Source organism: Falco biarmicus, chromosome 9 (assembly GCF_023638135.1).
Source record: "Falco biarmicus isolate bFalBia1 chromosome 9, bFalBia1.pri, whole genome shotgun sequence".
Taxonomy (NCBI): Eukaryota; Metazoa; Chordata; class Aves; order Falconiformes; family Falconidae; genus Falco; species Falco biarmicus.
In genome coordinates, this window is record NC_079296.1 from 14,326,099 (window position 1) to 14,336,552 (window position 10,454).

General features: G+C 57.8%; 1 protein-coding gene across 4 annotated transcripts; it reads right to left on the bottom strand.

Annotated features, from left to right (window-relative positions):
- Nucleotides 1-65: 65 nt before the first annotated feature.
- ASB6 (ankyrin repeat and SOCS box containing 6) lies at nucleotides 66-5,653 on the bottom strand. 4 transcript variants are annotated; one of them, XM_056351221.1, is made up of 7 exons: nucleotides 5,521-5,653; nucleotides 4,592-4,825; nucleotides 3,995-4,176; nucleotides 3,490-3,596; nucleotides 2,964-3,072; nucleotides 2,355-2,441; nucleotides 66-2,151 (listed from the first exon to the last, which is right to left on the bottom strand). In XM_056351221.1, the coding sequence occupies exons 2-7, from the start codon at nucleotides 4,702-4,704 to the stop codon at nucleotides 1,475-1,477; spliced, it is 1,275 nt and encodes a 424-aa protein (XP_056207196.1). In that variant the 5' UTR covers nucleotides 4,705-4,825; nucleotides 5,521-5,653; the 3' UTR covers nucleotides 66-1,474. The 4 variants fall into 4 exon arrangements, with proteins under 4 accessions (XP_056207196.1, XP_056207194.1, XP_056207193.1 ...); XM_056351219.1 differs by lacking the exon at nucleotides 5,521-5,653 and having other exon boundaries at nucleotides 3,995-4,433; nucleotides 4,592-4,728; XM_056351218.1 differs by lacking the exon at nucleotides 5,521-5,653 and having other exon boundaries at nucleotides 3,995-5,512.
- Nucleotides 5,654-10,454: the final 4,801 nt, after the last annotated feature.

Consider the following 10,454-nt stretch of genomic DNA (forward strand, 5'->3'; position numbering starts at 1 on the left):
CCCCATCTCTGCAGAGCCCTCTCTTCCACCCCATCTCTCCTGCTGAAGAAACAAGCCCCTTGTCATTACAATAAAAAGCCTCGTTTAATTGCTCATTTCCCATTCCAGGCACCAGGGGAGTATTTGATCACATTATTACTAGGTTTTTTTTTTAAACATCAGTTCATCAAGATGCACAGCTCCAGTTCCACATGGCAGGAGAGGGTAAAATTCAGATGCTGCCAGAAGGACAATGGGGGGGGAGACAACTCTTCTGCAGCCAAGCTGCAAGCAGATCTCAGATCCACCTGCTATAAACTACCTACTCAGAATAGATTTTTCCTTTTTTCATCCTCTTCTGCATCTGTCCCCCATGACAAACAAAAACCAAAACAATGAAAACGTGGGGGACTCAGCTCCGCAGCCAGTCTCTGGCACATCACAAGGAAGCAGATGCCTAGAAGGAGCCCGATGGCTGTGACAAGGCTGGGACATGGGACCTCCACACACAGCCCCAGAGTTCGCAGGTTCCAGTAGCAGGTTGGAAAGAAAACCCCAAGTCCTACCGCAACGTCTTGTTCCTGGAAAGGAGGCACTGGAGAGTAGGGTTGCGGGAGAAGTCCGCCAAGGAACAGGGAGGGAGGCACAAGACACTGGGCAGTCAGCCACCCGTCATTCCTCCTTGCAGAGGAAACACTACAAAGCCAAGAAACACCCACTGTCTATCTGTTTTGGAGCCCAGCACCTCTGAGGTGTCCTTGGTGGATGGTCCTCTGTGCCAGGAGGACGGGATGCAGAAACTCGAAGGACGCGGAGCAGCCATCCACCACTGCCAGTCCTGCTTCCCCTCGCCCCCACCCCTGGTTTCAGGAGCCCACATGAGCGAGGAAGGCATCCACTTCCACATGGAGATGCCGGACCCGCTCCCACCACCAGGGACAGAGGCAGGAACCCAGGACACCGATGCCAGCACTCCTCTAACAGGGAACACCTCTCCTCCCAGCACCCCGAGGCACTCACAGCTTTGCCAGTTGCATAAGGCACTGCTTCACCTGCCTGGGACCCAGCAGAGTCCAGAGAGGGGACAGGCTGCCTGTCTAGTCACACCCCCCAACCAGCCCACTGATCCTGCCCACCAGGCTTTTTCTTAAAATCCACACAAACCAGTCCTCTTCTGCCCACAGTATCCAGCTGCCCGGTGCCATGGGGCTCTCTTCACCACCAGGGAGCCACAGAGCTCTGCCCACGTGCTCACAACGTGCCCCAGAGCAACAAGGCCTCTGCAGACACGCATGTGGCATTGTGTCCAAAACCGCAGACACACCCCCTGCCCCAAAAACGCAGCAGAGGGGGACACCATGTGCAGCACCAGCCAAGCTGGTGCACAGACAGCAACACCTCTTGCTGCAGAGAAAACTGGCCCAGAGAGGAGATTTGGTGGCTGTAGGCACACCATGGCCATGGAGGCGGGGAGACAGAGAGGCATTAGTCAAGATCAGAGGTCCTCATGCCCTGCAGCAGTGTGGTCAATGAGGAGGTACCACTTCAGCCTGTCTGGAAGAGGTAGAGCCTTGATTTTGACATCTACTGGCCACGGCTTAAGGCGCTGCCGGATAAACACCCTACAGAGATGTTTCAATGCCTGCGGGGAGCGCTCCAGGTGCTTCAGAGAGCAGAAGAGAGTCCTGATCTTCTCCCCGTGGTACCTACAGCTGCTGGTGTTGACCTCAAAGTTGCTGGGCAGCTGGACAGCTTGTGAACTAGCCATCATGAGCTCCAGCAGAGTCTGACCCTTCTGGATGAGGTCTGTAGAGAAACCATCATCTTCAGAGACACTGAGGTGTGAGCAGAGGCACTCAAAGACGATGTGGAAGCCTGACCAACATGAGGGGCCATGGAGGGAGCAGTTGTAGGCAGCACCTGACTCCAGCAAGAAACGCAGCAGTGGGAAGTGTCGTTTGAAGCTTTTGAAGCAGAGGTGGGTGAGGGATTCGGGGGCCGGGCACTCGCTGGGGTTGGCTCCGTGGGCCAGAAGCAGCTGTGTGACATGAAAGCAGAAGCGACTGATCACCTGTGCCTCCTCAGTGTTGCTGCACACCATCTCTCCCAGCAGGAAGATAATGTAGGTGAAGACAGTGTCACCATCTTTGGTGGTGGCCCTGACGTCCGCACCTGGAGGAAGGGACAGAGAACTTAACTGGCATTGCAGACAGTGGAGCCAGCCAGGGCAGCACTAACTCTGGCACTGCTGGGCTTTACTCTTGCTCAGGTGGACATAAAGGAGTTGGGAGGGCAGCGCCTGGTACTGTACAAAGAATCAGCCAGTGCCAGGCCTGGAGAGGCTGTGTGTGCAGAGGGAAGAAGGCTGCTCTCACCTCCTTCCAACAGGAGACGGATACTCTCAGTGTTGTGGATCTGGACACCATCACTGCTGGCCAGGGCATGCAACAGCGCTGTCTTTCCTGCAATAGAGCAATCTGTCAGTCAGATGAAAACAGGGCAACACCCCAAAAAGCAGGAAGGAAAACAATCCACCCCACCAACTAGATGGCCAAATACAGGGAGAGACAACCCTTCTCCTTCAGCAGGCTTCTGCTGTCCATGTGATGACCCTGTGGGGACAGGGTCACAGGCCACACATGCAGGGCTGGTGGTGGTCCCAGAGGGCATGTGTGTCATGGTAGAGTGAGTTTTAGAGTGCATGGGCACCACAATGCTAAGGAGGCACGGCCACCACCCATCTCCCACAGCCTGCACAGAACCGATTTCAGCCCCCTTCTGCACCTGACACAGCCAGCATACAAGGAGAAAACAAACACCAGGGAGGTTCTGCAGCCTGCACTCAACTTCCAAACCAGTCTGTAACCAGAGAGCACTTGCAGCAGCAAGACAGAAGAACCTGGACGCTGTGCCCAGCTCCAGCCCACCCGTGGGCTGACCGCTGGGAGCACTCAGGCTGGGGGAGCTGGACAGGGCACACTGACCATTTTTGTCAGCTGCATTGATGTCGGCCCCCAGCTGAAGCAGCCGCTGGAGGCATGGCAACCGCTCAGGCTCCTCACTGGCCAGATCAAGGGGACTGCTCTCATGGATCTGCACAGAGTGAGAGCAAAAACAATGCTAGTAAGTATTGAAGACTATTTGCGAGTGCCTCCGGAGGGTCACTGCTGGGGCTTCATCACAGCCAACATAACAGCATATTTGAACCCATCCCCAAAAATCAAAGTGAACCTTCCCCAGTGTATCCACAGGCAGAGGTCTGTCTACTGCAGCCTCCTCCCACCCACTGCTCCATGGCAGAGGCAGGTTTGCTCAGCCAAAGGCATCTTGAACTTCTGCCACAGCACCAGAGCACTACAGACAAGGGGCTCAGGAGGTTGCCAAGGGGAAGTGGCACTCAGTGAGGCCTGGGACGTGGGGAGAAGGGAGGGCTGTCCCCACTCGCCAGTCTCTTGCAGCTAAACCTCAGGGGGGCTCAGCTTGGCTGCGCCCAGGCAGCTAAGCTCTTACCCGATCTCTCCGGTTGATGTCGGCCCCATGGTTCACCAAGAGCTCCACCATATCCGACTGGTTGCGGAGCACTGCAATGTGCAGAGGGGTGTAGTAGGTGACTGGATCTGAGGACAAGAACACAGAGAACTAAGGGCTTCCCCAGAACAGCCCTGACACCTGCCGAAAGTGGAAGGGGGCAGCTGAGGAGGGCCCTGAGAACACAGTGATACCCATGAAAACAGGGCTGTCACATACACCCCGAGTCTTGCTTCTGCAACAGTTCCATCTCTGGCAAAAGCCCTCAAAGCTGCAAACCAGCCCCCGGCCATCCCCCAGTCCATCCTTGTGGCTGCGCCCGGACAAGAGCTACCACAAGGCATATCCATGCTACCTCAGCAAGGAGCGGTGGGGTCTGACCTGGCAGGACCCCCTCTTTCTGCCCTAGCCATCACTGCCTGCCAGGGCAGCTTCTCACCAGCCGGTTCCCCCCTACCAGGCCCAGCCCCCTTCCCACCAGCCTTACCTTCAAAGCTGAGGTCAGCTCCGAACTCCAAGAGGATTTCTGCAGCAGGGACAAGACCCAGCTCGGTGACCTTCAGCAGGGCATAGCTCACACCTTCCTGATAAAACGGGGAGTGTGTCTCCCTCTCCAAGACTCGTCTCACAGCTGAGAGCTGGCTCCTGTCACTGCTCAGACAGGCAGGACTCAAGACACACAAAACCAACCAGTTACTCACTTGAACAGCACACATCTCAGGGTGTGCAAGGGTCAAAGTAGCACCAGGGAAGAAGAAAAATCCTGGTCTCTCCTCTTGTAACCCCTCTACCCCGCTGGCTGTGGGGTTATGCAGCAGCATCAGGGTCACAGCTAAACCCCAGTTTAGGTCTTACTGCCATGGTGGAGGCAAAGAGCTGTTCCTGGGGAGCACATGTAGTCCTTGCTCTGCTCCCCACCATATTCCCTGAGAACAGCAGCAAGAGAAGGGTCTGTGGGATGAGCTGCTCACTGGGAATGGCATTTGTTCCCAGCCAGTGCCATGTCTGACCTTGGCCGTAGCACTGAGCTCCAGCTATCACCCCCTAAAACACCAATTGGGTGTTTAGCCCCACACCTAGTTACCTCTCAAGGGTGCTCTGCCCTTCCGCATTCTGTATCGCCAGCAGCCCCAAGATCTCATCTACCAGGGGCTGATACTCAAAGATGATCCTGCGGAAGCCGTGCAGGAAAGGCATCGTGTTCTGCTACATGCACAGACCATCCAGGGGCTTCCAGCATGGCAGTAGCGTCTTCACCGACACAGGTCTCTGGCAGGCAGACCCTGGTGCTGCCTGGTTTCCAAAGGACTTTTTCCTCCTTTTAAAACAAACAACCCTTTCCAGCAGTTTAACATTTAGAAAAAAACACGGCCTTCCTCCCTCCCTGTGTGTTTCTAAAGGATAAGGAAGGCCAGTGCAGGGATCTCCTCCCACACACCACAGAGGTGCATTCAAATTATCTCCCTCAGGCAGAGCTGCAAACTGCCGTTATCTGGGCACAGGAGGGGCCCACGGGCAGGCAGGACCCAGGCCCAAGGGTGGACCCTGCCTGCAGCGGCTCTGCCACAAGGCCCTGCACGCTGGAGGTGCTGGGGGGGTGGCCAGAGCAGAGCGAGGCCCCGAGCGCTGCGGGGTCCCTGCAACCGGCAAAGCCCTGCCTGCTTTTTGAGGGGGCACAGGGCTGGAGCAGGCCCCGTAGCCCCCTGCGAGCCACAGCAGCCAGCCCGGGGACCACCAGCCCCGCAGCACACAGGGTAGCAACCCCGGGGGAAACCCGCGAGGTCCCTAAGTACCGCGCCCCACGGGAGCAAGCGCAGAGGCCCACAACCCCCCAGCACCCCGGAGGACCGAGGCCAGGGGCCCCGGGACCCCACCGGGATGGCGCCAGCGGCCCCGGGCGCCCCCGCGCCCCACGCGGCCAGTCCCCGGGGCGACGCCGAGAGCAGCCCGCAGGGACCCCAGGCTGCGGAGCGTCCGAGCCGGCGAGACCGCCCCAGCACCGCCACCCCTCACCTGCCTCAGCCCCGCTGCCGGAAGCGGAAGGCGCCCGTTGTACCGAGAGGGGCGGGGCCTCGCCGGGGCGGGGCTGCGGCGCGGCCGGCAGGGGGCAGCATGCGGCCGGGAGCGGCGCGCCGGGAGCGCGCGCGGGCGCGCGCGGCAGGCGGGCGGGGCGGCGGAGGCGGGACACACACACCCCCGGGGCCGCGAGGGCGCGGGCACACCGGCCGCGTACGCTCCGCCCCGTGCGCGCCGCGCAGGTCTGCGCGGGGGGTCTGCGCACCCACGGCAGCGCCCGCGCACGTGCGCGCCCAACGCCCCAGCCGGCCTCGCGCCTGCACGGGGCGCACCTGCGGCCGCAGCGGCACGCGCAGCAGCGCACGGGCTAGTGTCAGGGCCGTGCGCGCACAGGCACGCGCGTGGCTGCGCCCCCGCCGTGCCCGCCGTGCCCCCGGGTCCCGCCCCGCCACCGCCGTCCGGCGCGCGGCCGGGGTGGCGGTGCCGCGGTCCCGCAGCCCGCGCGCCAGCCGGGCCCCCGGCAGCACCCGCCGCCGGCGCTGCTCGCATCCGCCGGGGCGGGCGCGGGAGCCTCCCGCAGCACGCCCGTTCCCTGCCCCGCCGCCGGAGTTGCTGGGGGGGAGCGTTCGCACAGCGTCTGTCGGTACCGCTGCCATCGCTGTCGTTACCGTGGCTGGGGTGGAGTCCGCAGGCGCGGGGCGCTCCGGGGGGTCGGCGGCAACCGGAGCCGCCTCGGGTTTCCTATTTACGTGTTTATTTTATGCCGGTGGAGCGCTTCCAGGTCTCAGCAGGCAGCCGTGGCCCGGGGCAGTGCGGGTGAGGGGGCCACGCCGGTTTGGCATTTTTCTGACATGCTGTCACGCTTCCCCCCCCCGTGTCCCGCCCTTCCTTCCTCGCACAAGGGGGGGTGCCGTGGTGGGGGACCCCAGCGCCTGCAGCCTCCTGGCCCCCAGCCCACCTTTGCAGTAGGTCAGGGGGTCCCAAACCCTTTGCAGAGTGGTGACTGGCCCCGGTGCCACGGGGCTTTGATGCTGTGCAGTGGCATCTTGCTGGGCAGCCGGTGTGGACCCACCGTGCAGCCCTGCAGCCCCCGTGGGTGGGGTTGGGGAGGGCATCATCCCTCTGCCATCCTGCGTGGGCGGTGGAAATAACTCCATCCATCCAGGTGCGCTGGGCAGGGACCAGCACAGAAAAGCAGCAGAAAGAGTAATGGGGAACGAGGATTTCTCCCTCCGTATGGAGAATGCTTTAAGCCCATATGGGCGGGCTTCAAAGCAGCACAGCCTGGCTGTGGGGACCCTGCATTGGGTGGGTAGGACAGCTAAGACCCTCGATCCAGTCCCAAGTGCCTCCTCGCTGCCACTGGTGGATGGCTAAAACCAGAGCCTGGACTCTCTGTGGTCCAGGCAAAGCCCAAGCCCTCCGTGGTCCCACAAAACCCTGGACCCTTCACAGTCGGGATGGCAGCACCAGGCACGGCCACTGTTTCCAGCTGTGTGACACTGGTGGAGACCATGCTGGGTCTAGCCCTCCACCAGACACCATTCTGCAGTGAAATGCCCCCCTGCATTCCCCACTGTTGGCCGGGAAAGGAGGGCTGGCAGGTGTGGGTCATTCCATTGCCACCTCTGACCCCAGACATGTTGGCTCCAGGGATGAGATGGGACCCTGAGCTGCTCCAAAGGGCCCTGCCAGCCCAGCCATGGCCCCGTGAGCCCCACAGAGGCTTTGCCCCCACCCTGGTATCCTCCCTGGCTGGAAAGGAGGCTCTGGGTGTACAGTGTGGGGCCAAACTTGCCTCAAAACTGGCCATGGGAGGTGTCGAGCCTGGAGACCCAAGGGCTGAAACCCTTCCCTGGCCATCAGCACAGTAAGGCCGGTGGGGGGCCAGGCACACAGGGGCCCTTTCCTGGAGCATCCCTGCTGTGGTCCTCCCATGATTGTGCCATGAGCCACGGCCTCCGGCAAGGTGATTCCCCATCCCTACATTTCTTGGGTGAAAAAACCCATTTTGCAAATAAGGATGTCGCTGGTGCGGTCGACTGGGGCATTCAAGTGCCCAGCTAAAATAACAGCGTCGGGATCTGCCCCCTTCCTCCCAATTGCCTTGGCGGGGCGGACTAGGAAGAATGCAAGTTGGCTATCCATCAGGGAGACAGAGCAACAGCCAGCCAAAGAAAGAGGGGCATTTTAGGAGGAAAGCCAGGGAAATTTGATCATTAAGAAATCCTCCTGGCTGTCTGGGGGAATTTAATTAAATTGCTGGAAAGGGCTGTAAGCACATCTGGATCCAATATGTGGAGCTTTGATTTTTTTCTTTCTTTCTTTCTTTCTTTTTTTTTTTTTTTTTAGTTCACTCTTTTCCCATCTCGCTGTTGAAGGAGGGGGGGAAATAAAAGGGAAATAGCAGAGCCACGGAGTATTGGTTCATCTGGGACTGAGATTCCTGGCAGGGAAAGAAAGAAGGAGAAAGAAAGAGCAAAAGAGGCAGAAACAGGGAATAAGAAAGCTGGGAGAAAAACCTTCACCAAGGGCCCGTCTGGGGTGTTTTATAATGTCACCGACCGCAGAGACAAGGAGCTAGGAGGGAATGAGGGGAGTTGTGAGAGCTGGAGGGGAGAGAAGGAGGAGAGGAGCTAGATCAGGGCATGCTGTGCTTTCAGGGTCTGGCAGGGATGGAGGGAGAAAGAAGAATTTCTCAGAGGATAGAGAAATACCATCCCTGCTGGGAGCAGCAGGGCCAGGCACGGGGAGACTCCTCCAGGAATCGTCCCCAGCTGTCACCCCTGCGGTGAGCACTGCCCTGGCCTCAGTGCCAGGGGCAGATGGGGATGGCAATTTAAGAAGATGGGGCAGGCAGACCTGCTTCCCCAGCGCCAGGGAAGGGACTGACCCTGACAGTCCGTTGCTGAGTCCTGGGCAGGCACCATCAGGCCCCCACCATCTCGCATACTCTAGTCCTTACTATCTCCTTGCTCTGAACATCATCCTTACAGTGGAGCAGAGGTGCATCTCCACAGTAAGAAAACTCTTCCACCCATGGAAGGGCAAGCCAGCCCAGTTTCTCTGTGTAATATCCATAGGGCAAGATTCTGGGAATATTAAGGAGAACAAGCACGCAGGTACTGAAGGGAGCAAGCAGCACCAGCCCACACAGTGCTCCAAAGATGCCGTACTGTCCCACCCTAGCCACCACCGCCATTTGGGGGTGAGGAGGATGGCTGGGGCTGGCATGGCACATCCGGATCCATGCCATTGCCAGTGCTGTGGAAGTGCGAGATGTTATCGCAGCATGAGAGAAATATCAGGAAACCCCTAGGAGGACACAAAGTGAGATTAACAAAAAATGTCTGTCTTTTTTTTTTTTTTTTTTAAGAGAGGAAGATGAAGGGCTGGCAAACAGAAACATTCATCTCAAAGGCTGCAAACTGCAAACCTAGCAGGCTGCGGCCAGTTGGATCCTCACCCCGAGCAGCCTGGCATGGCCCTGTCAATTTGGTGCAACTCTGGTTCATCAGTCCAACAACTCTGGCTCAGCAAAGCCGGACTCTGAGCAGACACCCTGCTCTGCAAAACCCAGGTGCTTGGTGTCAGGCAAAGCAAACCTGCTTGGCTTCGTCTCCAAACCACCCATGCTTTGCCCTAAGCGTGGCCGAGAGTCACCTTGCCAGCTCCAAGGTCCAGTTTTAATCACTTAAAACACTTTTTATTTACCAAAAAAAGAGAAGAGCTTGCACGAGAGAGTTAGGAAACACCAGGAGGGTGGGTTTCAAACAACTGGGTCTCACATCAGATGACTTGTGTGGCTGGCAGAGTTTAAAAAAAATGGTGCTGAAAAAAAAAGGCAAATCCTACAGCTAAAAAGGAAATTGCATTAATACAGATTGTTTTATTTAAAAAAAGCAAACCCTGACCTCTACTTCAAAAAAGCCATTAGACATTCTCCTTCTGAAAGGCCGACAGGAGATATTACTGAAAGGCCAGTTAATTTCTCAATGACTTACTGTTCTTGCTCTGCCCATGGAAATGTGTAAAGAGTCGGAGGGTAATTTAAGGCACCCTGCAGAAAGGTGTGTAAATCTTTGCATGTCTAAAGAAACTTTACCAGACCGCTAGGATTGGGAAAAAGAAAATGCTTGCTATTTATTTTTTTTTTTTTTTACTTTCCTTTGGAACTCTGATCCCCTTTGATCATACAAAAGGTCATATTTCACCCAAAAAAAATGAGCAATCACAGGGCCCGAGGAAGTGCGAACCCAAGGGGGTTTCACTGACGATTATTCTCTCCATTTAATTATTTAATGCCATGAACTGAGGGAAAGCCATCTCCCCTGGAAAAGCCAGACAGTTCAAGAATAAGGTCTGGTCCCAAACAAGGAGGAGGAAGAGGGTTATAAATGGGGCTGGGGCTGCTGTGTCCCCCCTTCTGCCCTCACCCGCTTCATGGACCAAGACCAGCTGCCCCACAGCACCCCCCCCTAACACACACCCACGCACACACACCCCCCCCTAATCACAGCAATATGTTCCCAGCCTCCAGGGCCAGGGGGGAAATGCTGAGGCAAGGACACGGGTCCTCACTGCCCTGGGCCCCCCGCCAGCCACTAGCAGCTGGTGCGCCTTGCTGGTGGGTCACTGTCCACCAAGGGGATGTCTGCATCCCCCAGGATGGTCCTCAAGTAGTTTTCCTGCACATGGTGCCACCCCCATCCCGAGAAGGGTTTGTCCCTGCAGCCGTGGCAGAAAAAAGCAGGATCAGGTGGGTACCTGGCTGAGGAGGGGTGGCATGAGGCTGTGCTGGGTCACCCAGGGCCTGGTGGTCCCAGGAGTAATGCAGGCATCTCTCCCCCAAGAGCGTGGAGCAGCCAGGAGGGCTGATGGCAATATATGCAATATATATCCTAATACGCACGTTGAGTGTGTAACCACAG